Raw genomic sequence first — 26,375 nt, 5'->3', positions numbered from 1 at the left:
ATATAGTTCCCATAACGTGGAAGTTACGACGTGAAGACTTAAACGTATATAATGACCAGCGGTGGCTCTGTTTTGCGAAAAAAGACACTTGTCGGCGTGAATATCTTGCCTTCTTTTATGAATGCGTTTAAAAACAGAGATCTGACTCCGATAGTGGTAAATTAAAGTTATGATAAGTCTTGTTTTCGTTAGTTTAAATTTATAATATATTGCGTGCGCGTTTTGATCGTGACGTTTCTAAAATTTTAAAAACGGGTGACTGTTTTGAAGAAGTTATTTTAGAGTATGCTTTAGACTAGACTATACGTTCATAAGCATATTGGGCTTTTTTGTTCTTTTTCTCACAATAAATAAAGGATTATGATCATGATCTGTCTCTCTATCTATCTTTTTTTAACTCATCCACGATATATTAATTCATATTTTTTTAAGTTTAGATGCGCGCCGCCACTGGCGCGCCTACTTTTTTTCTCTTTTCCGCCGTACGCTCATTAAAGGATTATTACCGCGAAAGAATTTCATTATTTTCGAACATCTGTCCGGTAGAAAAACGGCGGCGTCTAAAAATAAAAAAAAATAACGCTCGTTATTGCTCGTTGCACAATAATAACAATAACAATTCGGGTCGACAACTGCGTTTATTTTTATCGGGGTGAACGGGTTTCGCATTTTCGACGCGCTTTCGGTTGTTCGTAGATCAAAATTTTAAAAAATCGGACATGCGAAAAAGAATACAACTCGTGGAGGCAAATTTCTTCTTCTTGGGAAGTGCTAAATTTCCTTCTGTGGTTTACCTAAAGGAGGAAATTGGTGCCACGTGAGCTTTAATAAAAGGGGTTCACTTTTGACACAGAATTGCAAAATATTTTTTTTATCTCAAAATTAATTCGGCGATATTCAGGGAGCTTCAAAATTTAATACAGATATTTTAAGAGTATTAGGCAAAAATAAACCTTTTTTTTCACATGAAAGTGTTTTCGCAAAGTTAGAAAAAAATAATTTTCGTGTAATTAAAATAAAAAAATTCATTTCATTGGCGTCTAACTGATATTTATAGGAAAAAACATGACAGCCCACTGTTGTGTCGAAGATTTAATACTTTTTTTTAGATCATACAATAAAAAAAAAAATTTCTCTTGCATTTTTCCTGTGTTACCTGGGGGTTATATGGAGGCCATTAGGTTTCTTTTCCGTTGTTAAAACTGTGCTATTTTTTATGTCTATTCCTGTCTCACCTACGCCTTGGTTTGTTGGGGATGTTCCCCAAGTGCGGAACGAGTCTTTAGGATGCAGAAAGAAAAGAATTATGTAAAAAGCAACTAAAATCTTTATATCTTTATACAGATATTCAGTATAATTTAAGACCGAATCTTAACATGAAATTTATAAGAAATTACCTATCGAACTGAAAGAGATAGCTAGTCAAACAAACTTCACAGAATATTCATGGTTCGCTAAGATAATTTTATATTTTTATATTCGTATTATACTGACAATATCCAACACTTGTAGCTAGAAAAATCTACACAATATAAATCCCTCTTAAAAAATTTTTACTTATTCTTACTTACTTACTTACTTACTTACTTAAACTTACTATCTTACTAATATCAGTTCCTTTTTTTTGCAAAGGCAACTGGAATACTACTTACAAATGTTCTGAGGATGTATTGAGGAATCAAAACGGCGTTTCGGCAATTATCCTCTTGGCTTCTTCAGAGCTTAACTGTTACTGAACAGTGAAGCTCTGAAGACGCCAACAGGATAATTGGCGAAACGTCAGCAAGCTCGATTTATCAACCGCCGACGCAGGGGGCATCCGTCAGAAGATGTAAATAGTTAAATCAGGTTTTGTCGGTCATCCGGTGTTTTCCCTCTTTTGATTTATAGCCCGGTGCCCGTCCTCGCGAAATATGGTCCCCCAAAGACGAACCGGACAACGTGGCGCGATTTACAAAAAAAAAATCACAAAAGAATCTGGTTTTTGCGGTCTTCGGCGTCGCAACCGTCGACGTCCGCGGATAACGTTTTTTTTTTCGCGACGCACCTGGTATAATAATAACGAAACCCCCCCCCTCATCCGAATTGCGTAGAAACTCCCCGGACTCACAACAAATAAGCCGATCAGCATAATATGTTTAATAGCGTGTTTCCGCGCGTATAGCATCAAGACATTCCTTTTCAATTATTAAAAATATACATATATGCAATATTTCCGACTAAAATGACCGGATATTGCGAGCGGAACGTCGCGGGAAGCCAGTGGCGTGCGACGCTTAAATCGGAATTCGCGCGAAGTCTTTTCGAAAATGTTTAGAAAAAGCGAAAAAAGACTAAGCAACATAGAGGGAAAATTTTAAAAACGCACGACGATATATAAAAAATATTAAAATATGGTCCACTGAAGATTTTTATTATTTTTTGTGGCTTTTAACCATGGACTTATTTTTGACCAACTTTAACTATATTTACCCATTTGGCCGCCGTACCCGCTATTTATAATGTTATATATAATAATTATAATTATTTATTAAAAAGAATTTAACAAAAAAAAGACGTTAGTGAAATCCACAGCTTTTTTTCATAATTTTTAAGAGGCCAATTTAACCCTGGCATTACGCAAAGGGCTAAAAAAGTACAAATGACCAGGATTTATAATTACAATAACGAAAAAAATATGTTGGTGCCTCACCCTCCCCTATCAGTGAGCTTGCTATCGAAAGCAGGAAATATCGGTAAATTATCGATTATTTATCGATATTTTACGTATTTAATATAAAACAAACTAAAATACCTAATTGCACACCGATCTAGCGTGCGGGAAGCGTCACTTTACCGCGGAAGTTTCGCTTCCCACGGATGCGAGCCACTTTGGACATTTCCGGCATTTTTTCGGATATATTTCCCACGACTTGAATTTTGACGTTTGTCAATTATGACGGCCACGTCAGTGAACGCATTCGTGTTGTTTTAAGAAAAACTAAAAGTCGTAGAAAAAGTATAGTATGCAACACGTTCGGTAAACTTTTTAATTCACTCGTTTATTTAAAAACTTCGCTGCGCTCCGCCCGTGTCAAATAAACTTGTGAGAAGATATACTCGCTGAATCTCGACATATATATATAACAAAAGAGAAAAAAAAACGAGAAAAGGAAAACTACAATAACAACATTGTTTACATATAAACAACTCAGTTAGATGAATGCTAAGGAAGACTTTTGTTATGTTTGTTACATATTAATATTAACATAGATAAACGATGTTAAAAATGTCACTGTACTTTTACTGCACTTTACGCAATAAATTGGTTTTGAGGAATTCTTACGCTGAGTCGACACGACCATGCAACAATCTGTCTAAAATTATTAGACCAGCAGTCAACCGCCTATGATCCAAGGCTTGAATATCAAATTAACCAGCGTGGTTTACCAGTTTCGCCTTTAATAGCAGTGTTATGCACATTACGATTTTATGCATCTGGAAGTTTTCAGGTAAAGTATTTACTAATATCTATTTTCACTTTTTCTTTCTGTTTTTATTTCTGTACAGTAAATATATTTAAATAAATGTATTTTTTTAATTGTATTAATATTTAATTTTTGCAGCTTACTTGTGGGGATCTTGGAGGAATCTCACAGTCAACTGTGAGTAGAATAGTAAAACAAATTTCAACAATATTTGCAGCTCAAAGTCGTAATTCTATTAAGATGCCCACAACACATGCAGAAGAACAACATATATATGAACAATTTTACCAGATTGCGCACTTTCCTGAGGTAGTTGGCTGTATAGACTGTACGCACATACCAATCAAGAATCCTGGTGGTTTGGTTGCAGAATTATACCGAAATAGAAAACGTACATTCAGTATAAACGTTCAAGTTGTTGCTGGACCATCTATGAAAATTATGGACATTGTTGCAAGGTGGCCTGGAAGAGAACATGACAGCATGATTTTTAATAATAGTTCATTAAAAGCCAGATTTGAAGCAGGGCATTTGCATGGATATTTATTAGGTGACAGTGGGTACCCTTGTTTGCCATATCTTATGACTCCTCTACTGCACCCAGAAAACGACTCCGAAATTTTATACAATTCGAGCCAAATTAGAACAAGAAACATTGTAGAAAGATTATTTGGAGTGTGGAAAAGACGTTTCCCTTGTTTGGCGAAAGGGCTAGGAACTAAATTAGAAACTACTTGCGTGATAGTAGTGGCTTGTGCGGTTTTATATAATATAGGAATTGATTTTGGAGAGAACCTAGATGAAGTTTTGGTGGAAGAAAGAGATCCAAATATACCAGAAAACTTACAAGTAAGGGGAAATGCTCAAGGTTATGGAGTTCGTCGTGCATTGATTGCGCGTCACTTTACAGAATGAAATAGTTTTATTATATTATGCTATTATACATATATAACTATATTGAAACCTATTAACTAACCAAATCTAACTTTATTACTAAAATATATGGCATATTAACAATTAGGCATTACTTAATATAATTTAGAATAATTTTTTAATTAATAAATTGATAATAAATTAATCGTTTTTTAATAAAAGTTGACGTAATTCCTCCCTTTTTATTGATAACTCCACTTCCGCTATTTGCCTTCTAATTTTCGCCTCTTCTCTTTTTTCAATAGCTTCTTGTTTGTTTATTTCGTGGATGTCTATTAAATGCTGTCTTTCTAATTTGGCATTAACAATCCTCTCCTTAAAAAGAGCATTCAAGTCCCCACTCGATTTAGCAAAAACAACTTTATCTTTTTGCTTTGTAATATTTTGTAATATTTTTTTCTCATCCGGATATAGCCTTTTACGAGAAATAGAATCGCTGCTTAAAGGTGTTGGAACTTCTATTTCACGTGAAGCTAGGCTAACAGATTTTATCTGGATGGTGGAGGATGTGGATGGCGCATTATTATCTTCTGGTAATGATGACTGGTCTTTTGTTATTGTATGTGAAGGTTCGGATATATCTAAAAATATATGTAGTCTAAATTCGATTTTTTAAAATAATTTTGAATAAAAATAGTTGCACATAATGAATTTAGTTTTACCTAGAATTGTATAATCTTTTTCTGCTGATTCAAATTTGCCATCTGAATCAAAAGGATTTTCCACATGTTCCGTTAAATGCGGAACAACTTCATCAACACCAGGAATTAAAATTTTATCAGGCATGGATTCACCACCTCCTGTAAGCATTCTCGAACGTCGTTCCTCAGCTAATTCTTCTTTGCGTTTTCTTTTAATTTTATCCCAACAACGTTTTAATTGAACACTAGTGCGCTAAAATTACATTTGGATTTATGTACAATTTATACGGTTATTCAAAGTATGCTTCTGAGATTTGTGAGATAATACCCAAGTTTTAAATACTATTTCCATATTTAAAATTATTTGAGGTGGTACAGTGATATTTACCTTTTCTGTAGTTCGACTTGCGTTAAAGTCGTCTGTAACGCTGGCCCATGCCGCATTCTTTTTCTTAATTGTTGATGCATCTGTTCGCTTATCTTCAATGATATGGTATTTTTTTATAATTTGGACCAATACTTCTTTATCTTCTCGAGTATAAGGAACTGCCATAATTGCATAAAAATTAAAACAAAACTGAAAACTTTTAAAATGACTGGTTCGTCCTAGAACGTTATCGTCGACTAACTGATTTTATTTAGAAATTTTTCGATGCATTAGGTATTATGACCATAACGAAAAGAGGAACATCAAGACCCATATATTTCAACACAACCATAAAAAATGTAAACAAAATTGAATCGCTGAATATGCGCCATCCTCTTCGCCCGCCAGCGATGCGCTGGCGACTGTCTATGAAAAGACCAAAATTTTCTTTCTTCATGCAGGCGCTCGCCGGAAACATTACCAGCGAGCGGTTGTTTTCGGCGATTCGCTGGCGTTCGACTATGAATACGAGTATTTTTTATTATACTCGTATTCATAGTCGAACGCCAGCGAATCGCCGAAAACAACCGCTCGCTGGTAATGTTTCCGGCGAGCGCCTGCATGAAGAAAGAAAATTTTGGTCTTTTCATAGACAGTCGCCAGCGCATCGCTGGCGGGCGAAGAGGATGGCGCATATTCAGCGATTCAATTTTGTTTACATTTTTTATGGTTGTGTTGAAATATATGGGTCTTGATGTTCCTCTTTTCGTTATGGTCATAATACCTAATGCATCGAAAAATTTCTAAATAAAATCAGTTAGTCGACGATAATCGTTCTAGGACGAACCAGTCATTTTAAAAGTTTTCAGTTTTGTTTTAATTTTTATGCAATTATGGCAGTTCCTTATACTCGAGAAGATAAAGAAGTATTGGTCCAAATTATAAAAAAATACCATATCATTGAAGATAAGCGAACAGATGCATCAACAATTAAGAAAAAGAATGCGGCATGGGCCAGCGTTACAGACGACTTTAACGCAAGTCGAACTACAGAAAAGGTAAATATCACTGTACCACCTCAAATAATTTTAAATATGGAAATAGTATTTAAAACTTGGGTATTATCTCACAAATCTCAGAAGCATACTTTGAATAACCGTATAAATTGTACATAAATCCAAATGTAATTTTAGCGCACTAGTGTTCAATTAAAACGTTGTTGGGATAAAATTAAAAGAAAACGCAAAGAAGAATTAGCTGAGGAACGACGTTCGAGAATGCTTACAGGAGGTGGTGAATCCATGCCTGATAAAATTTTAATTCCTGGTGTTGATGAAGTTGTTCCGCATTTAACGGAACATGTGGAAAATCCTTTTGATTCAGATGGCAAATTTGAATCAGCAGAAAAAGATTATACAATTCTAGGTAAAACTAAATTCATTATGTGCAACTATTTTTATTCAAAATTATTTTAAAAAATCGAATTTAGACTACATATATTTTTAGATATATCCGAACCTTCACATACAATAACAAAAGACCAGTCATCATTACCAGAAGATAATAATGCGCCATCCACATCCTCCACCATCCAGATAAAATCTGTTAGCCTAGCTTCACGTGAAATAGAAGTTCCAACACCTTTAAGCAGCGATTCTATTTCTCGTAAAAGGCTATATCCGGATGAGAAAAAAATATTACAAAATATTACAAAGCAAAAAGATAAAGTTGTTTTTGCTAAATCGAGTGGGGACTTGAATGCTCTTTTTAAGGAGAGGATTGTTAATGCCAAATTAGAAAGACAGCATTTAATAGACATCCACGAAATAAACAAACAAGAAGCTATTGAAAAAAGAGAAGAGGCGAAAATTAGAAGGCAAATAGCGGAAGTGGAGTTATCAATAAAAAGGGAGGAATTACGTCAACTTTTATTAAAAAACGATTAATTTATTATCAATTTATTAATTAAAAAATTATTCTAAATTATATTAAGTAATGCCTAATTGTTAATATGCCATATATTTTAGTAATAAAGTTAGATTTGGTTAGTTAATAGGTTTCAATATAGTTATATATGTATAATAGCATAATATAATAAAACTATTTCATTCTGTAAAGTGACGCGCAATCAATGCACGACGAACTCCATAACCTTGAGCATTTCCCCTTACTTGTAAGTTTTCTGGTATATTTGGATCTCTTTCTTCCACCAAAACTTCATCTAGGTTCTCTCCAAAATCAATTCCTATATTATATAAAACCGCACAAGCCACTACTATCACGCAAGTAGTTTCTAATTTAGTTCCTAGCCCTTTCGCCAAACAAGGGAAACGTCTTTTCCACACTCCAAATAATCTTTCTACAATGTTTCTTGTTCTAATTTGGCTCGAATTGTATAAAATTTCGGAGTCGTTTTCTGGGTGCAGTAGAGGAGTCATAAGATATGGCAAACAAGGGTACCCACTGTCACCTAATAAATATCCATGCAAATGCCCTGCTTCAAATCTGGCTTTTAATGAACTATTATTAAAAATCATGCTGTCATGTTCTCTTCCAGGCCACCTTGCAACAATGTCCATAATTTTCATAGATGGTCCAGCAACAACTTGAACGTTTATACTGAATGTACGTTTTCTATTTCGGTATAATTCTGCAACCAAACCACCAGGATTCTTGATTGGTATGTGCGTACAGTCTATACAGCCAACTACCTCAGGAAAGTGCGCAATCTGGTAAAATTGTTCATATATATGTTGTTCTTCTGCATGTGTTGTGGGCATCTTAATAGAATTACGACTTTGAGCTGCAAATATTGTTGAAATTTGTTTTACTATTCTACTCACAGTTGACTGTGAGATTCCTCCAAGATCCCCACAAGTAAGCTGCAAAAATTAAATATTAATACAATTAAAAAAATACATTTATTTAAATATATTTACTGTACAGAAATAAAAACAGAAAGAAAAAGTGAAAATAGATATTAGTAAATACTTTACCTGAAAACTTCCAGATGCATAAAATCGTAATGTGCATAACACTGCTATTAAAGGCGAAACTGGTAAACCACGCTGGTTAACTTTTAATAGTTCTGGTTCCACTAATTTAATTAAATGTTCCATAACTACATTTTTACTGAATCTGTATCGACGTTTAAATTCGAAATCATTGTAAAATTGAACTGGGTTTTGCATATCTCTAATATATCTTTTAGGCATTCTTAAATTAATGTCATCATTTTCGTCGATTTCTGCATTTAGTCGGACAATATTATAAAGGTTTTCCATAATAGTTATAGCAAGTCTATGCTCTTAAATTCAACTGGCGAGTCGCCCGGAGAATGTCGGGACATGCTCCAGTCGCCCGGCGAAAGACAATCGGTTCAGCTTAAACAGCGCATGTGTTCTTTCCTCGAAATTCGACTATGAAACGAAAAAAATAAACTTATCCAATCGCCCGCCGGCGAGAGCTTAGAACATCAAAACACCGTTCTGCGCAGGCGTCATTCGGAGGGCGCTCGACTATGAAATAAGAATGAACATTTTCAGGAAATCTGCAACCAGCGGGCGGCTGGCGCTCGACTATGAATACTCCCCTCTCCGGGGAGACACCATCCACCTTAAAAGCAAAAAACTTTACGTCTTTGAACGTACTGAAGAGACTGAATATGAGTTAAATAAAATGGTGCCCAAATTATGGGAGCATATTCGAGCTTAGACCTAATCAGCGCAGAGCAGCGACGCCAGAAAATGCTGAGAAATTACGAAAAATAGAGCAATTTAAGAGAAGAATTGACTATAATATCAATGTGTTGAACAACTAAAAGCTGTGAATCGAAAGTCGCACCCAAACCTCTAGTACAGCTGCTACATCGGGGTAAAGAAGTATTATTTAATTTTTAGAACCATAAGAAAGTTTGAAGATTTCGGATGTACGAATGAAATGTTGAGGGTAAGATTATTTCGCTTACACCACTTTTAAACATTAGAGAGTTGGTGTCGAACTCTGAGGCATCTTTCGTAGGAATAAAAATCATTTATATAAAAATATAAAAATCACCTGCAAGTAGATGAAGTCGCGTTTAATTTTATCAGGCAGGTCGTTGATGAAGGTCGAAAACGACAATGGTCCAAGATTAGAGCCCTGAGGCACGCCGGATGTTGCGACGGACTGCGCCGACCATCCATTATAGCTTACTGAGAGCACTCTACTGTGTAGATAAGACGTAAATAGACGCTAAAACTGTGCATTATACTGTTTCAACTTTACTAAGTTGGAAGTAGTATGAACCCTGTCGCACTCTCAATAACTCTTCCTCCGTAAAGCTATCAATATGAATAGACAGGTTGGACTTACAAGTTCGTGATAAGGTGGACTATAAACACTACTAAAATACTCAGTGCAAACAAAGAACTTTTTGAGCATTAAAAACGTTAATCTGATGAGCCATCCACCATATAGTCCTGATTTAGCACCTAATGACTTCTTTTTATTCCCATACATTAAGAATAAATTACGATTTTTGACAGCACAAGAAGCGATTGCAGAAAAGCATGTTTTGGAGGTGCCCGACTCGATGTGGTAAAAGTGCTTTGATGATTTGAGAATTGAATAACAAACCCTGCATTCTGTATGAGGCTGAATCTTGGCGAAGATCGATGAGGCGATTGGAATTGAAATGCTCATGGCTGAGAAATGTTAAAGATGGGACTTGTCTAACTTTAAAGTGGCTACCATGAATAACATGGGATAGAGAAGGTTTTTCCGAAGTTGTAACCAACATCCAAGAAGGAGACATTAGCAATTTTATAATCTTGTACCTAGACTATTCTTTAGTCGATTGTTGTGTAATTTTAAGCAAAGGCGAAATTCTCTTTTGAATGAAAGTCGTCAATTTTCCCCAAAGCTAGACCCAGAAAAGAATGATTGACTTTTTTTTTAAACAGAGCAAAAGGACATTACAGTTTTAAAAAAAAATCATCAAAAGACGTGAAATGAGAAGTGTAAAGAAGAATATTTGGCGGACAAGACTTTTGATGGTGCGATTTTCTTTAAGCATGTCCTACGAGTATAAGGAATCAGCAATTTGGACGATTGAGCTAACCTAAAAGATGCCGATCAAATCACGCGGTCTCTGAATCAAAAACCATCAAATAAACGATTTTTGATATGTGTTACCGCTGTTATATTTATCACGGTGGAACACACTTTTGCCAATACGTACTAGCAACGACGTTTCTGGTCGACGAGCCTGCTCGAATCGCTGCTAACTGTACCGACGATTTTCGCTATAGACCGGAGCCCGAGCAATTTCTCGGCTAGATGAGAATTATTAATATTATCCCATTTATGTTATTAAGGTACCGTATTTAAAATTGTTGATTTTGATTTATTACATCGCCCCAATGCGACGTATATCGCGTAACATTCGACTGAGTTAAAAACTTAAATTTGATTTATCGGGATATTTGTGCCGCGTCCGAACTTATTCGCGATCTGTCCGCGGCCATGTTGGTTGTAAAGTTATTATCAGAAATATGTTGTGAAATTTTCGTTCCTATGCATAAATCAAATTTTAACAATTTTAAAGAAGAGATCTCTAAAAGTTCTTTGAAATTTAGCAACAGTTTTACTTCAAACATTATGTAAAATGTAAGTTCTATTTTTTCAGAAAAACAGGTATATGACACAACGGTCCCTAAAAATTAATAGTAAATATTATTTTAACTTTTTTTTTAATGGTTATGGTGTGTTCGGTTTTCGTAAAACATATTGTGTTAAAACTATGTTATTTAATTTTTTAAATAATTTAATATAAACAGTAAGTTATTTTTATTGACCATTATACTGAAGAAACCACCACATTATAACGTGATTAATATACTCTTACATAAATTTGCATTTTCATAAGTGGGAGAATAGTATGGACTATAAATAAAGTATACTTGGACCCGGAATATAGTGCTTTTACAACCGACCCCGTAATTAACTTTGCGCACTGTTTATTACTCCAAAACCCCATCCCCTTGACACCCTGCCGAGCAAATATCGTTACCTGATTTTAAAAATTTAAAAGGCCCATTTACGTTTCAAATAAAAACTTCAAGTTTGTACAAATATTCGTTACGGTCCATCTCAGGCAAGGTCTATTTAACGCAGAATAAACATCTGTTGGGATGGGTTTTACCTGGAAATGTCTGCGACTAGGGTACTGTAAAACACGTAAAACGCCAAAGCAATAAATGCACTATATTTTTGGTTCTATAATAACTACTTCTACTTCTATTTAGTTCAAACCGCAATCGCGTTGGTCGCACAGTCGGAGCAATTTGTTCCTGTTGCGCATTACCTATGCTCAGTATATACTTTGGTCAATGGTCTTGCTTCCATTTAGCAAACGCAGACGTAGCGATCGTCCAGCGTTCCGGAACGGCCGAAAAAATGGGTGAATGTATCTAACGTATGTGCATTCGAAATGGGATCCGTGACAAATCACGTCTGAATTTCGCAATTTTTATCGAAATTTCAAGGTTGCGAACACGACCGTATCCAGCGGGTCCCGCTAAAAACCCGCAAATATTCTGTCGCATTTCTTTTTTCTTCTTCAGTTGTCTTTTATTCCGGCAGATGTCGGGACAACTTCTTTTCTTGCATTAGAATTATTTTTATTATGTATTAATCAGAAACGTTAATTAATGTTGTGAGAATTTAAGTTTAATAATTGATGATCGTTAATCAATACATTTGAATGTCTCATTTTGTTTATCTCCATGGCTTCCAATAAATTTAATTTGCTACTTGTTGTGGCTGTACGTAAAATATCAAAATTGTCGTCAAAAATGTGTCTTTCTGTGTTCAAGTGTGTAACATAATTAGAATCTAGATTATTGTTTTTAAACCCTTTTTTATGTTCGTTAACGCGTTTCTTGAAGGATCTACCTATTTGTCCAATATAAGTTTTAGGACAAGATGCGCATTCCAACCTGTAGACACCTGATTTTTGAGATTTCGTTTTATTGTTTTTTTTTTTAATTTTCCTATTGTGTTGTTAATTCTGAAAGCTATTTTTACACCACATTTTGACAAATGTTTTGAAACTTTTTCACTGGGTTCTCCTATGTACGTAATTGTTTTAGATTGTTCGCGTTCTGTATTAGGTTTCGGATAAATAGAGTTTACTGTTGTCTGGATTTGTTTTTTATTTATAACTTTATCCATAATGGACCGATTGCAGCCGTTGTTCAGTGCAGTTTGTTTAATGAAATTAAGTTCTTTGTTGTAATTTTCTGTTGAGAGTGGCGTATTAAGAAGTGTGTGTATAAAAGAATGTATAAGGGTGATCTGAGATGTTATGTATGACTGTTTGCGCTTTCGTAATAGTTAAGTCTAAAAAATTAATAGAGTTATCCTGTTCAATCTCGATAGGGAATTTTATGCGATTATGTAATGGGTTAATGTAATTTAAAAAAGAATTCAATTGTCTGTCTGTTCCAACAAAGCAAGCAAAGACATCATCCATGTATCTATACCACCATAGAAAACTTTTACTTAAAGGATGTTCTAGTATGATATTTTCCAAATTATCCATAAAAATCTAGGCTAACAAAGGACTAAGTGGGTTTCCCATAATCACACCTTCCTTATAGATGTAAATCTATCCATTAAATTCAAAATAATTTTGGTCTAAAGATACTATTAAGCAATCTAACAAATCTCGTTTCACCAATGGGTTAACCTGTTTCCGAGTGAGGGTGAATTCTATTAAATCTATCGCATCCATAGGTGGAATACTGGGAAATAAGTTTTGTACATCAAAAGACAATAGTGTTGCGTTGGAAGGGATTTTGATATCTTTAATTTTGTTGATTAATTCTAAAGAATTTTTTATTATAAATTTTGGTTTAATGTCTGCGTGGAACTTTAAAATATTTACTAATTTTGTTGAGTTTGACTACTGGAGCTGTTACATAAGACACGACTGGTCTAATGGGCATATCTTGTTTATGTAATTTAACTAAAGAATATAATTTCGGCAGTTGTAGATTCATAATTGTTAAAAAATACTCGCCTTTGTCACTAAATAGTGTGGACTTAGTAATTACTTCCTTGACTTGTCTTTGATATAACGTGTTTGATACATTGGAAAAGTTCTGGTTTAAGAAAATTGTTGGTTTTTGAAATATAATTCTAATTATGCTACACACTTAAACACCGAAAAACACATTTTTACAGCCACAAAAAGTAGAAAATTAAATTTATTGGAAGCCATGGAGCTTAACAAAATGAGACATTCAAATGTATTGCTTAACGATCAATTAGATCATTTTCACAACATTAATTAAGGTTTTATTGTAATTTTTCGGTATATATAGTATCAGGTAGTTTGTAAATATTACATTTGATAAAGACACGGTGTTGTCGAAAAAATTGTCATGTCAAAATATATAATTTCGTGAAAATCTGAACTTTTAGTTCTTATTTGGTTAAAAAATAAAATGTACACTATATCGATTACTAGAAAAAACGATTTACATTATAAATACACATTTTCCTGTTCAGATTTAAGAAAAACTAATCACTTTATTTCTAGCGGCTTTTAGTACCTATTTTCTTATTTACAATAGGCGCGATCCGCCCTGTATATATTTTTGAATAGATACACGCAACGTTTAGCGCTTCCAGAAATTGGCAAATTTTCGGGAACCGAACGATCGGGAAACTGCGCAGTTAACTTCACTGGTCGATTATTTTTCCGGGTCGGAAAAAACGCATATTTACGTTCTACCCGCGCTACATCGTAATTTGTTTAGACGAAATCGTGACGTTTGTTTGCGTGAGAAAAATTTCCGCGATTTCTCAACATCCGATAACAAACTTTGAGCAGGGCGACGCCATGTTAGTATAAATTATAGCTTTATGAATACCTGAACCCCATCCATATACGCATTAGAAGGATATTCACAATGAATTCGCCATCTTGTGGGCAAAAGTGCCTTCAGTTGATAAACACTTATTGACAATATCTAGTGCACGGATTATACTATAACAAGGTTAAGAAGTTCGGAGAAGCAAAGAAATAAATTTAAAGTCTTCTGGCAAGCATCGTGAGGGACAAGGCGAAAGAAAAAAATCTATTGAAATGGGAAAAACTAACCAAAACTAACCAAAATGCTCTAAAATATTCTAATATATTTTCGGGTTTGCGACGTTGCCGCCCCCTTTTCACAGCAAACCGACTATCGTTTAGTAGTTCCGCTCGCGTCGCCTTTCTTCTCACTTTTTCAGTTGTTTAACCGCAATTACGCTCGGTGGCACCCGGCCGATAGAACAAAAAAGGCCGCTTTATGGGGCAGCAGACTTGGGGCTATTTATACGAGGCGCGACCGCGACAGTTTTCCGCGAATAGGGTGAACGAGCATCACCCAACGACTTCCGCATCGTCGGACGCAGATTTCCACGTCTACGGGCACAATAGTGGCTGGACGCACAAAACCGATACCAGCTTTCGCAATTGTTTATATAAAACAACCCTAAATAACCGGCACGTTTTCCGGTTATAGAAAAGTAGGTTAACCTCCTATCGATCGTCCCAAACCCTGAAAACGTGCAGTGCCGATACCGTCCCCACTCCGCCCCCTGAACCGTCAAAAATTTTTTGTGTTTCATTAATTTTTAGATTTTAGACATTTGATAAAGACACGGTGTTGTCGAAACAATTGTCATGTCAAAATATATAATTTCGTGAAAATCTGAACTTTTAGTTCTTATTTATTTTGATAAATGGATTTTCATCAAGTAAAAGCCACCTCAGTTCAACTCTCCGTTATAATTCTAACTGGCCGTATGAAGCTTGAAAGGTTAAAACCAAACCCATTTTTTGTCTGTTTACCATCGAAATCGTAATGTATTATAGAGAGTGGGGGGAAAATTACCGGCGTTCATTCCAGATATAATAGGAAATAGAAACAGAAAAATCTTAAAATCTTCGGGGGAATAAAATTATTCCCTTTTTCAAGAATGGCTTACACAACACAACCAGAAAGGGCCAAAGGAGAGATTAAACATGTATGGTGTGGAAATAGAGACATAAATTGATGTGACAGCAGTGAACTAACTAGTGATAGATAAGGAAAATAAACAAATCCAGTTTAAGAACTTGTTTTATTGTTAGCTTACAAACTAGCTAACAAGCAAAACGTAATTTTTTTAAGTTCGGAACAGTCCATAGAAAGAAAATGTTAGTTAGATGTCCTTGTCGAAAAATAAAAATTAATATCTAGTGGAAACCATAAACTAATATTACGCTGACGTCACAACCAATGACAACATGTTTAGCGCAGTCGAACCGTTAAACAATTTTTTTTTCCGTTTCTTTCGCTAAAACTGAAGCATGTTTCAATTTTAATAATTTTATGAACGCCTCCACTATTCATCAATAATAATAACAACCTTACACCTACAATGCTTTGAAATGGAAAAAAAAATCAATAAAAAATGTATAAATTTCTATAAAAGGCGTCGTCTCCTCCCCCCTCTTAAGGGCGTGGCTCCGGCGGTGCTGATTTCCCTCGATCGTTGAATTAAAAGCGGCTTACGAAAAGTACCTTTTAAGGTGTCGGAACTATTTCCAAGCGAGCAACATTGCCGAACCATCTGGGCTGCGTGGTCACCACGTGCCAGGCAAATCACGGCGAGAAGAATTTATGATAGCACACGGATTCCCAGTTTCCAAGCCGTTTTTGTAAAAGCTGGCAACGCTGTCTTATGGAATCTGCGTTTTTTTCTTCCTTGGCTGCGTATACCGGAAATAAAGGTCAGGGACACAATCTCCCTTCGATGGTCTTGTTTTTCCACCTAGCAGATAAGTGTCGGTGCCCACGTTACGTAGTCATATTGAGATAATTGAACAGGGCTCGATAAAAATTACTGACGGCTTATTACGACGGACAAGTAAAGGAATGGGAAATATAAGTTTATATCGAGAAACGAAAGAACTACTAAAAAGCATGTTTTATAGACCGCAGGACACCTGCGGACCATTTCCTTATAATTGCCTGCCATTTTCGTTGTTTATGTACCACGCTTGAACTTGGACCACGCGATAATTAAAACAAAACGTCCGGGCCTCAATTGATTAAATTAAACTAATTGGGTAGATACTCTGGTTAATAAATCCGCCATTTATCTTCCACGTATACCTACTTATCTAAGACATCTGAATGTTTTCCAGAACTGTTCGCCCATATGTAAAGGTCCAATTAACAACCGACCGAAACGTTTTCAATTAATTTAATAATATTTAATGTGGCCCCATTAACTACTACCGACACCGTTAAGTGCCAGAAAAAAACAGATCGATAATCTCTGGCCGTAAACAATCTCGTCATCGTAGTTTCGAATCAATCGTTAATTATTACGACCTGGTTAGAAACCATATAAACGTAATGTTTCTCGTAAAAGAATCCCACTTTTGCAAAATTAAAGAAACAAACCGCAGAGCATATTGAGGAAAAACCTATGCTTTTAAATACGCTGACTTTGCAGAATGCCCAGATATTTTCCTTTATCAAATGCCCAATCTGCGAAACAAATTTTCCATGGCCAGCATCCATTCATCACTTCCTCCGCCGGTTTCCGCCCCCGTAAACTTCATTATTTTCCGAAAATATATCAATCACATTCCCACACATAAGGGGCGTATTGATTTTGCCCTCGCTCCCCCGATCAAAACACTATCCAGGGAAAACGCGTTGTTTATAATTCGACCGCACACCTATTCCAAAGGTAACGTGAATAAAACGCTTCGCAATATCCGCATTCTTGTCACAGAAAAGTAAATGCGAGATAAGTAAACGTTAACAAACGCGTCGCACCACGCCGTTGCGTCGTAAATGCGAACGTAAACAAAACCGATTTTCCCGAGACTGGCGTTCGTCGGGTCGTGTTTTCGATTTGACAGCAAAAACTGCCGCTTCCCCGTTCCCGGATAGTTTACGGAATTCTACATCACACCGCGACCGACCGAAAACAATAATCCTTGAACCGATCGGCGTCATGAATTAAGCAATAAAATAGCTGAAAACCCTGAAACGGACGGTCGGACACCGCCATTTTGGTAGATTATACTCGACACACGCACGCACAGTCGTTTTACAAGCGCCTACCTGCGACAGGGCCGACGAAAAATCCTACTGTAAACGCAAAGCAGAGTTGAAATGTCCGAACAGCCATAGATACGTAATCATTGGTAACTTCGATGCGAGTTTTATACACCGTCGGATTAAAAACAAACACTCGCGGTTTTCTTCGAAACGCACGCCGATGTACCGCTGCCGATGCGAAATATACACTGGGGGAAAGGAAACGAGAAACAAATAAGTGTTTTAGAGGCCTGACCATTCAGGGTTTAGCATAGATCGCGCGCATGTGTATTCATCTAGACCTGAATTTGGTTACTTCGATTAGTAGCCTAAGGAATATTATTGCTCGGTTCCGATGGAACGGAAAAAGGACGACTTTATGGCGAATGGGAATTTAAAAACGATCGCGGCTCACTTGAGCGGTCGAATCGATTGCGGTGGTGTGCGCTTCCCGTTTTACGAAAACTTCCGGTTCCTGTGTGTGCGATCCTTGGAATTTTGTGCGCGACATTTTATGAATGAATTACGGACGAAGAACGCGCTTGTCCGTTTCATGTTATTGTTAGTAATTTAGCATATTTGCAGTAACTGCCGACCAAACGCACGAAGAAAAAGTCAATTAGAAAATTTATTTATTTTTTTAGGTTTACAAATTCGGCGCCTCCATGTATTTCGGTACGATACGGCGTTATCTATTAGTTAATGACATTTATTGCCTAAAAGTTGGACCTTGTTTTAATTTGTGGATCAACTTCTCCTTTCAATCTCCAACTTTCAATAAAGTTTTTGAAAACAACTAGCTGCGAGGAAACGAGCAATGGGTTTCGTAAATATTTATATAGGTTGGCATCACCGATACTGATCCAATCGGTCTGAAACTTCACTAGAAAGGGAAAAACTGGCTACGACGAAATCGCGTGAGCAGTTTTGTAATGCGAAGCCGAAAACGTAACCACTGACGTCATAAGGCAGTAGATAAATACGTCATTAAAAGCTTTGTTAATATTACAGAACTAATCACATAAATTCGACATTACGAGCTGTGTTAAGATTTCAAATCTAACCACTGACGTCATAATACAATACGACATTACAAGCTGTTTTAAAATTTCAAAACTTACCAAAACTGATCACTGACATCATAAGACAGTAGACAACTACGACATTAAAAGCTGTGTTAAGATTTCAATACTCACCAAAATTGACCACTGACGTCATAAGACAGCAGATAAATACGACATTAAAAGTTGTTTGAAATTTTCAAAATTAACCAAAACTGACCACTGACGTCATAAGACAGTAGATAAATAATACATTACGAACTGTGTTAAGATTTTAAAATTAACCATAACTGAGCACTGACGTCATAGATAAATACGACATTGAAATCTGTGTTAAAATTACAACACTAATCACTAACGTTATAAGACAGTAGATAAATTCGACATTACGAGCTGTGTTAAGATCTCAAATCTAACCACTGACGTCATAATACGGTACGACATTAAAAGCTGTTTTAAAATTCAAAACTAACCAAAATTGATCCCTGACGTCATAAGACAGTTGACAAATACGACATTAAAAGCTGTGTTTAGATTTCAAAACTCACCAAAATTGACCACTGACGTTATGAGACAGTACAGTGCACAGACATTACGAAATGTGTTAAGATTTTAAAATTAAACATAACTGAGCACTGACGTCATAGATAAATACGACATTGAACACTGTGTTAAAATTACAACACTAATTACTGACGTCATAAGACAGTAGATAAATTCGACATTACGAGCTGTGTTAAGATTTCAAATCTAACCACTGACGTCATAATACGGTACGACATTAAAGCTGTTTTAAAATTTCAAAACTAACCAAAACCGATCACTGACGTCATAAGACATTAGACAAATACATTAAAAGCTGTGTGAAGATTTCAAAACTCACCAAAATTGACCACTGACGTCATAAAACAGCAGATAAACACGAACTTACGAGTTGCGTCAAGATTTCAAAACTAACCATAACTGACGTCATAAGACAATAGATTACATTATAAGCTGTGTTAAGATTTAGTTCACATAACGATGAACGAAAAAATCCGAGTGAATAAGGAGACCATTTCAAATAAGAATGTTTAATTATAACTTCAAATTACAAACCGAAACATTGAATTAAACCGCCTTTAATATGGACCGGTTATTACTTAATGATGCCTTTTCCGCGAATTATGGTTGCGTTCCTTGGACGAGTCGGAACTGGAACTGCTGCTACTGCTACTCTTCCGCCTGGATTTTCCCTTGGACCGCGACCTAGACCTTCCCTTCCTTCCCCCGACTTTCGGTTTCCTGCAATCAAGATAATCGACCTGCTGCGTTTCACCTCCCTCCAGTTTACCTCTTGGATTTGCGTACGTCGCCGTCGCCGCCGCTGCTGCTGCTGCTCGACGACGACGAGCTGCTCTCCCGCTTCCTCCTCTTCGAGTGCACCTTCTCGTCGAGCTGCTGCAACACCTTCATCGTTTTCAGCAACTTCTCCTTTTCGATCGCTTCCCGCTTCGCTTTCTTCGCCCGCTCCAGCATTTCCTGCTCCTCCTTTGACTTCCTCTGTTTCTCCTCCAGCAACCGCTGCTCCTCCTCCTTCTTCTTTTTCAACTCCAACAACTCCATCTTCTTCCTCAGTATCAGGAGCTTCCTGTATTTCTCCTCCGCCTCGTTCTCGTCGCTCTTTTTCGTCTCCTCCCGTTTCGGGGATCGCGACCTCGACCTCCTCGCCTTCCGCCTGTCATCTGAAGAGCTCACCTTCCGGTGCCGGTCCCTCGACCGGGACCGGTGGTGCCTCTCTGACCTGTTTTCACGATCGCGTCGCTCGGGGTCCCTTTTGACGATTTGTACGCGGCTACGGGTAGTTTCCGAACGGTGCCGGTCCTCCCGCTGGTACCGTCCGTTCGTCTGGAACGGTTCCCTGCCGCCCGTCGGCTTCTCGATTGCAAACTTGTTTCTGCCCCTCCTTTCGTTATCCCTCACTTCACGTACCTTGCTCTGCACCACATTCCGGGGCACCTCGTGCTCGATCGCAGCGGAACCCGCCGTCACCGCTGCCGCCCCCCTCGTCGCGATCGCGTTGTCGAACTGCGCGAAGTTGTTGTTGTTGTTAAAGTTCTTTTGCTTGTTCGCGTAGCCGCTAAACGTTATCTCTCCGGTGGGCGGGTCTTCGCCCGTTTTCACCTCCACCCCAAGGGCGAGCGCCAGCTTCTCCGATCTCTCGTTGAGCACCAGCACCTCCTGACCCTTAGGGTCCCGGGGCGGCGAAACACGCTTCACTGGCGGCTTGTCCGGCCCTGGTGAGATTAATAAGTCTCTTTGATTTTTTTCTTTTTTTAAATACGAAATAAAACAATAATAATGATAACATCAGTAAACATAATGATAAATCCCATCAGTAAATTAAATATACCGAAAACTTATATGATCGCTCTTAAAATCTTCTGTATGACTGCAACAGTGGGAACAAAATTGCTTTCGAAAAATCGTCGGTGGGCGGGGCAAGTTCGTAGCTTTGTTTTTCTATGGTGCTACTGCGGACCACTATGGAACTTTCGTAAAATCGATGGAATTTTAGTATGCGTACAACCTGTATAAAGCATCTTTTAAGTCTCGCCGAACTTTAAAGTGACGGCAAACATTGATAAATGTTGTAATTTGTACAAGTAACAGGTATTTGTAATGTTTTTAATATCTCGCGCACCCTGTATGATAGACGAAACCTGGAACTCTTTCGATGCAGTTTGCGATACTGTTTAAAGCAATTTTTTTTTATAGCTTTTTATTAATGGCTAATAATATACCCGCGAAAACGGCAATTTTGCAGGGTCTTTGATTGTTTATCCATAATCGACACACCCTGTACATAATTGAAAAAATGCCCCAAATGGAGGTTTTAGCCCTGGTCCAACAATTTTTTCAATGGAGTAAATGGTTTTCGAGAAAATAATTTCTTACTGAAACCATGCAATGACGTCATCGCGTCTAACTTGGGCGCGAGAATCAGCGTATGTGATAGACGAAAACCGCAAATACAAAAATTGTGGCTCTTCATGCGGTCTATAACCCTCTTTGAACCGATTGACCATATTGTTTACGAATTATGATTTGCGGTTAATAATTTATTCCCAAAAAATACAATTTTCACTGTCTTTTAGATTTTTGTCCACAATCGAAAAACCCTGTATATAATCGAAAAAATGCCTAAAATAAAAGTCATAACCCCGGATCTCCTGCATTTTCTGGCTCTAAAATTTTGCCGATCGTTTCAATAGTTTTCGAGAAAATCGTGATTTTCTGGAAGACAAAATAATCAAAGAAAATTTTTCAAAATTTTCTAAAAACTATTTGGTAACACTTCATTACGCTCTGTTTCGATGTGCGTACGAACTTTTACTTCCTTGCAAATTTGAAGTCGATGACTATATATTTGAGACACCTATGATGTTTTAGAATGTAGAACAGAAAATTCCGAACACCCTGTACAATATGTGAAAACCTTAAATAAAAAAGTATTAGCCGGTCATACTGGCTACATAGAAATGTGAAAGAGACTGACAACAGAATCACAGCCTTCTAGTTACGGTCTATTATCAATATAAAGGGAGCTCAATTTTCAGTTTTTTGCAAATTACCGACGCACCCTGTACATTTTTAAAAAATCATCAAGAATAAAAGTTTTTGGTTCGGATCTTGCGCGTCGTTTGGTTAAAGAATTTTTTCGATCGCACATACCGTTTTGAAGAAGTGATTTTTTTCTCGACACCCTTCAAGTTCAGTTTTTAAATTTTTAAAAATACTTCCCGACCCCCCAGCCCCGCTAGTTTCGACAGGTTTCGTTATGGAGCTAAGCTCTATACATCTGTCAAATTTTAAGTGGATGGCTTCAAATTTCAATTCCAAAATTCAATTTCAATGTCCAAAAAACAGTCGAAAATCTAAAAAAAAAAGGTGGACGCCGTGGTTTCGGCGGACCCATTTTTGCTGGTTTGTGTAGCGCATGCACGGCTTAAAAAGGGCCAAATTTGAAGGCCGTGGTATAAACCGTTCGAAAGATATAGCCAATTAATGCCAGGTCTACAGAGAAACGGAGAACAGAAAAAAAATTTTTTTTTTCGACGCTGATCATTTCTGCACCAATGGCGATCCGGTAGGACCTACTACTTACCTCAACCGTTTATAAATTTCAGTTAATAGTTTTTTTTAATGTTGCTTAATCTGATAAGGTTCTACCCGGTTAAACCTCAAAATAAAAAAATTACAGGTAATTACTAGGTCGACAATTTTCTTTTTGATTTGCGTAAACACCAATAAACAATCATTGTTATTATTAAACCCCTTGTCAAAGCAGTTGACATTTGACAGTTGACATTTAGGAATAAAATTCAAAGATTCGGAAATTTCCAATTCGTTCCTGTTCAAAGGACATTGAGGAATAATGATAGAAAAAAAAAAAAAAAAAAAACTCACCCTTGAACTCTTTGTAGGCGCCCGGCAGAGGATACTGAACGAGACTGGGGACCTGCTTCCTGGGCAAGTCCTCCTCCTCATAATCCAAGGCGTTATAATCCATCTCCCGCTGCTTGTTGTCCGTCTTCCTGGGTGGCGAACTCGGCGGGGTGCTCGTTATATTGTATTTCCGCCTTTCCTTGGGCATCTGCTGCGACGCCTGGATCGCCTCATGCATCTTCCTCCTCTCCTCCCGCTTGCGGCGCTCCTCCTCCAACTTCTCCAGCTCCGAGAGCTTGATAACTCGGGACTCCTCCTTTTTCCAGTGGATGGGCGTGGTGCTGCGTGACCGACTCCTCGACGGCGTTCTAAATCTCTAAGAAACAACCCCCCACCACCGCCACGTGTTGACACTTCCCATCAGACGGAAACCGCTGGAACTACTTACGAATTTCCCCCTTCCTTTGATGACCCTCCCGCTTTTGGTAGTGATTACGCGGCGCGGTCGCCGATTATAATTGTTGCGGTTGCTGTAGTCGTCCCTCCCGCCCCTCCGGAACTTGTCGGGCCTTCTATCACCCTCTTTGTCCTTGTCCGGTCCGCCCCTCAACAGGAACTTATTGGACGGCACCTCTGGAATTTCGTCTGGATTGATGTCGGACACCGTCACCAACCAGTGAGGCTCCTTGGCTTCGCCATCTTCGTCCGCGTCCGTTGCCTCGCCCTCCTCCTTCCTGAGAAAGAATCGCGGACAATCCCGGCAGCCTGGACACCCGTGCCTCACAATACTTACTCTTTTTTCGGTTTCTTCTCTTTCTTCGGCTTCTTGTCCTTTTTCTTCTTCCTTTTCTCCTCGCCGTCGGAGCGGTCGGAATCGTCGGCCCCCTCGCCCTCGCGGGCTTCGGATTTCTTCTTCTTGGCTGCAAATACAGAAAAATGAAATTAAATAGTAAATATAGACCTCAAAATTTGCAAGTTTAATAACTAAAAGTCGATAATAAAAAAAAAACAAATGCTGGATATTTTTGGCAGTTTTTTTGGCCTTATCTTTTTTAAAAAATGTACAGTCACCAAAAAATGTGTCGTGTATACCTTTCACTTGCCTAACCAATTCACCGCACTTGATGATTTTGGCATCCTGCAGTGGCCTACTATTTGCATCTACTGGCAGCGACTCGATTTGCCTAACAACGTCCACCCCAGCTACGACTCTTCCAAATACCACATGTACACTAAACCAATAAAGCAATTAGGGGGCTCCCGACTGGAAGTGGCAAAGTTAACTTACTTGTCGAGGTGTGGGGCCGGTTGCGTTGTACTATAACATAACAATGCAAAGTATATGATCAGCATTGGCTTACATACCAGCCTTATATAGACTACACGATTCAAAAGGTATATCTAAAAATTTGTTTTTTACATACGATAGACATGAGGCTGAAAATGAAAGATTTTAAATTACGTCAACAGCTATTGCATGATCACCTAAATTTAAAATAAAAGTACTGCAATCATGTTAATATTACAGTCGGTGTGTCTAAGAACAGTGCAACTTACATAAAGAATTGGGAACCGTTGGTATTTGTTCCTTTGTTAGCCATAGAGAGCAACAAAGGCTTGTCATGAATAAGTGTGAAATTTTCATCTAAAAAGAAGCAAAACTAGATAACATGCCAAAAATATAAGGCGAAAAGGTACCTTCGAATGTGCCTCCATAAATGCTCTCACCTCCAGTACCATTTCCATTAGAAAAATCGCCCCCTTGTATAATAAAATCTTTTACAACCCTATGGAATATTACGTCCTGTAAAAAAAAACGATTAGGTCTCAAATCAATTTCAAGCAGAATAGTTGGGGCACACCTTATAATGCAGCGATTTACCAGTTTCTTGACCCAAACCCTTTTCCCCTGTACACAACGCTCTAAAATTTTCGCAGGTTTTGGGAACCACATCGGTAAAAAGTTCGAAAACCACCCTTCCCGACGGAAGCCCACCAATCGATACATCGAAAAAACACCGGGACCTTTGCACCTTCTCCGTCATCGTTCAAATCTCAAGACGTATGCAAGACTAAGAAATACGTTTTAAAATGCAATGCGGTCGGAATAACTTCTAAAACATTTTTTAAAATTCCATTTAACCAATTAAAGATGCACACATAGATATAAAATGGCAGCCATGAAAGCACAGATCACAAAGATGAAGCCAAATAATGATTTCACACGGAACACATACGCCGAAAATTAAAATAACCTAGGTAATAAATAATGCAATTCTTTATTAAAACAACTTCATGAAAAAAGTTTTTATGATGAATTTCAAGTAACATTACCTACCAAAATTTTCAATCCGACTCTTATCATGTAAATTGTTAGAACATTACAAAATTATAAATGTGGCTGTGCAATTCTAAATGAAATATTTATACATTCTATTTATTAAGCAAGTAGAGTATATTGTACTTTGATTTCTTCAGACTACAGTAACTGCCTTAAAACAGAACAAAAAAACTAAATCACATTTTTAACTTAAATAAAAGGGAAAAATACAAAAAAATATATTTAATAAAATTTGCTAAAAACTAAATAACACAGTTTAAATTACTTTTTAGTAGGTTCATTACTTTCTGTTGAAAAGGAATCAATAAACTTTTTAAGGTCTTCATTTGATGTAAGCGTTTCTAAACCTTTCCTAGTATATTCTTTTGTATATTCCGGCAAATTTATTAAGAACACAAACGAGGCGTGAACTCCTTTGTTCCAGCATTGTTTCAGAAGTAGTGTAGCTGAATCGGCTTTAGGCACTTGGGGCAACTTAAAAAATGGTTATTAACAAATGAGAATGGATTCCTCTCCACAATTTACTTCAATTGGTACCCGCGATGTTATCTGTTTTACATAAGGGCAGAGTTCCGATTTAATTTTGTTGTAGGCCTTCAATGATTCATCGCTATCTCTCCAAATACCTTGTTGTTTCGTATAATAAACAGCTGACGCAGCTAAACCGACTTTTACTGCAAATCTAAAAAAAAAATATTTGTCCAGTTATATTGGCCTTACACACTAATTACAATTTGAAAAAAGATGCTTTCCAAAAGGGTGTCAAAAACATCTGTAGCATTAAATCGGTATAAAATAATAAATAAATTTAAAATTCATTGACAAATGTCATATTCCAACAAACGCAAAAAACTTACTTGATCATATTTTTCTATATTTAATTTCGCAAAAACGACAAAAAATTAATGAATACTATTATGTCATAAGTATAACCTACAAAATATTAAGATGGTGTAGGTTTGGTTGCATACGTAAAGATTTAATTCGCGAGCAGTTTTTC

At 37.0% G+C, this 26,375-nt stretch overlaps 7 protein-coding genes across 9 annotated transcripts in view; 2 read left to right on the top strand and 5 right to left on the bottom strand.

The window, feature by feature from the left end:
* Positions 1 to 17,752, bottom strand: part of LOC132701847 (immunoglobulin superfamily DCC subclass member 4-like) — a 69,582-nt gene extending 51,830 nt beyond the window's left edge. The window contains exon 1 of the mRNA XM_060670088.1: positions 17,570 to 17,752. Within this exon, the coding sequence (XP_060526071.1) occupies positions 17,570 to 17,636 (67 nt within the window). The 5' untranslated portion in view covers positions 17,637 to 17,752. The remainder of the gene's footprint in view (positions 1 to 17,569) is intronic.
* Positions 3,441 to 4,393, top strand: LOC132702165 (putative nuclease HARBI1). Its single transcript, XM_060670631.1, has 2 exons — positions 3,441 to 3,491; positions 3,606 to 4,393. Exon 2 carries the CDS (start codon positions 3,708 to 3,710, stop codon positions 4,380 to 4,382), a length of 675 nt encoding a protein of 224 aa, XP_060526614.1. The 5' UTR covers positions 3,441 to 3,491; positions 3,606 to 3,707; the 3' UTR covers positions 4,383 to 4,393.
* Positions 4,412 to 5,922, bottom strand: LOC132702164 (myb/SANT-like DNA-binding domain-containing protein 3). The gene is made up of 4 exons (XM_060670630.1): positions 5,671 to 5,922; positions 5,430 to 5,618; positions 5,063 to 5,294; positions 4,412 to 4,981 (listed from the first exon to the last, which is right to left on the bottom strand). Exons 2-4 carry the CDS (start codon positions 5,592 to 5,594, stop codon positions 4,542 to 4,544), a joined length of 837 nt encoding a protein of 278 aa, XP_060526613.1. The 5' UTR covers positions 5,595 to 5,618; positions 5,671 to 5,922; the 3' UTR covers positions 4,412 to 4,541.
* On the top strand, positions 5,957 to 7,503 carry LOC132702089 (myb/SANT-like DNA-binding domain-containing protein 3). 2 transcript variants are annotated; one of them, XM_060670511.1, is made up of 4 exons: positions 5,957 to 6,224; positions 6,278 to 6,466; positions 6,602 to 6,833; positions 6,915 to 7,503. In XM_060670511.1, the coding sequence occupies exons 2-4, from the start codon at positions 6,302 to 6,304 to the stop codon at positions 7,352 to 7,354; spliced, it is 837 nt and encodes a 278-aa protein (XP_060526494.1). In that variant the 5' UTR covers positions 5,957 to 6,224; positions 6,278 to 6,301; the 3' UTR covers positions 7,355 to 7,503. The 2 variants fall into 2 exon arrangements, with proteins under 2 accessions (XP_060526494.1, XP_060526493.1); XM_060670510.1 differs by having other exon boundaries at positions 5,957 to 6,466.
* Positions 7,503 to 8,932, bottom strand: LOC132702088 (putative nuclease HARBI1). Its single transcript, XM_060670509.1, has 2 exons — positions 8,405 to 8,932; positions 7,503 to 8,290 (listed from the first exon to the last, which is right to left on the bottom strand). Exons 1-2 carry the CDS (start codon positions 8,690 to 8,692, stop codon positions 7,514 to 7,516), a joined length of 1,065 nt encoding a protein of 354 aa, XP_060526492.1. The 5' UTR covers positions 8,693 to 8,932; the 3' UTR covers positions 7,503 to 7,513.
* Positions 17,753 to 19,683: 1,931 nt separating the features above from the next.
* LOC132702213 (peptidyl-prolyl cis-trans isomerase G) lies at positions 19,684 to 25,220 on the bottom strand. Of its 2 annotated transcripts, XM_060670713.1 has the most exons (10): positions 24,897 to 25,220; positions 24,733 to 24,838; positions 24,592 to 24,679; positions 24,323 to 24,352; positions 24,127 to 24,266; positions 23,828 to 23,954; positions 23,483 to 23,768; positions 23,056 to 23,410; positions 19,940 to 20,882; positions 19,684 to 19,890 (listed from the first exon to the last, which is right to left on the bottom strand). In XM_060670713.1, exons 1-10 carry the CDS (start codon positions 25,077 to 25,079, stop codon positions 19,749 to 19,751), a joined length of 2,400 nt encoding a protein of 799 aa, XP_060526696.1. In that variant the 5' UTR covers positions 25,080 to 25,220; the 3' UTR covers positions 19,684 to 19,748. The 2 variants fall into 2 exon arrangements, with proteins under 2 accessions (XP_060526696.1, XP_060526697.1); XM_060670714.1 differs by lacking the exons at positions 24,733 to 24,838; positions 24,897 to 25,220 and having other exon boundaries at positions 19,685 to 19,890; positions 24,323 to 24,471.
* A 135-nt stretch (positions 25,221 to 25,355) lies between these two features.
* LOC132701873 (MICOS complex subunit MIC13 homolog QIL1) lies at positions 25,356 to 26,367 on the bottom strand. Its single transcript, XM_060670124.1, has 3 exons — positions 26,233 to 26,367; positions 25,901 to 26,057; positions 25,356 to 25,849 (listed from the first exon to the last, which is right to left on the bottom strand). The coding sequence occupies exons 1-3, from the start codon at positions 26,238 to 26,240 to the stop codon at positions 25,637 to 25,639; spliced, it is 378 nt and encodes a 125-aa protein (XP_060526107.1). The 5' UTR covers positions 26,241 to 26,367; the 3' UTR covers positions 25,356 to 25,636.
* Positions 26,368 to 26,375: the final 8 nt, after the last annotated feature.

Source organism: Cylas formicarius, unplaced genomic scaffold (assembly GCF_029955315.1).
Source record: "Cylas formicarius isolate icCylForm1 unplaced genomic scaffold, icCylForm1.1 PGA_scaffold_5__7_contigs__length_24384050, whole genome shotgun sequence".
Taxonomy (NCBI): domain Eukaryota; kingdom Metazoa; phylum Arthropoda; class Insecta; order Coleoptera; family Brentidae; genus Cylas; species Cylas formicarius.
This window is presented reverse-complemented; position numbering and strand designations above follow the sequence as displayed.

Excerpts from the sequence above, each read along its gene's own strand:
- LOC132702165 (XM_060670631.1), top strand. The coding sequence starts at position 3,708 with ATGCCCACAACACATGCAGAAGAACAACATATATATGAACAATTTTAC.
- LOC132702164 (XM_060670630.1), bottom strand. The coding sequence starts at position 5,594 with ATGGCAGTTCCTTATACTCGAGAAGATAAAGAAGTATTGGTCCAAATT. Across the intron at positions 5,295-5,429 it reads CAAGTCGAACTACAGAAAAG|CGCACTAGTGTTCAATTAAA; the intron begins GTAAATATCACT and ends ATGTAATTTTAG. Across the intron at positions 4,982-5,062 it reads AAAAGATTATACAATTCTAG|ATATATCCGAACCTTCACAT; the intron begins GTAAAACTAAAT and ends ATATATTTTTAG.
- LOC132702089 (XM_060670511.1), top strand. The coding sequence starts at position 6,302 with ATGGCAGTTCCTTATACTCGAGAAGATAAAGAAGTATTGGTCCAAATT. Across the intron at positions 6,467-6,601 it reads CAAGTCGAACTACAGAAAAG|CGCACTAGTGTTCAATTAAA; the intron begins GTAAATATCACT and ends ATGTAATTTTAG. Across the intron at positions 6,834-6,914 it reads AAAAGATTATACAATTCTAG|ATATATCCGAACCTTCACAT; the intron begins GTAAAACTAAAT and ends ATATATTTTTAG.
- LOC132702088 (XM_060670509.1), bottom strand. The coding sequence starts at position 8,692 with ATGGAAAACCTTTATAATATTGTCCGACTAAATGCAGAAATCGACGAA. Across the intron at positions 8,291-8,404 it reads ATGCATCTGGAAGTTTTCAG|CTTACTTGTGGGGATCTTGG; the intron begins GTAAAGTATTTA and ends TAATTTTTGCAG.
- LOC132702213 (XM_060670713.1), bottom strand. The coding sequence starts at position 25,079 with ATGACGGAGAAGGTGCAAAGGTCCCGGTGTTTTTTCGATGTATCGATT. Across the intron at positions 24,680-24,732 it reads TTATGGAGGCACATTCGAAG|ATGAAAATTTCACACTTATT; the intron begins GTACCTTTTCGC and ends GCTTCTTTTTAG. Across the intron at positions 23,411-23,482 it reads TCAAAGGAAGGGGGAAATTC|AGATTTAGAACGCCGTCGAG; the intron begins GTAAGTAGTTCC and ends GTTGTTTCTTAG.
- LOC132701873 (XM_060670124.1), bottom strand. Across the intron at positions 25,850-25,900 it reads CATCGCGGGTACCAATTGAA|TTGCCCCAAGTGCCTAAAGC; the intron begins GTAAATTGTGGA and ends CCATTTTTTAAG.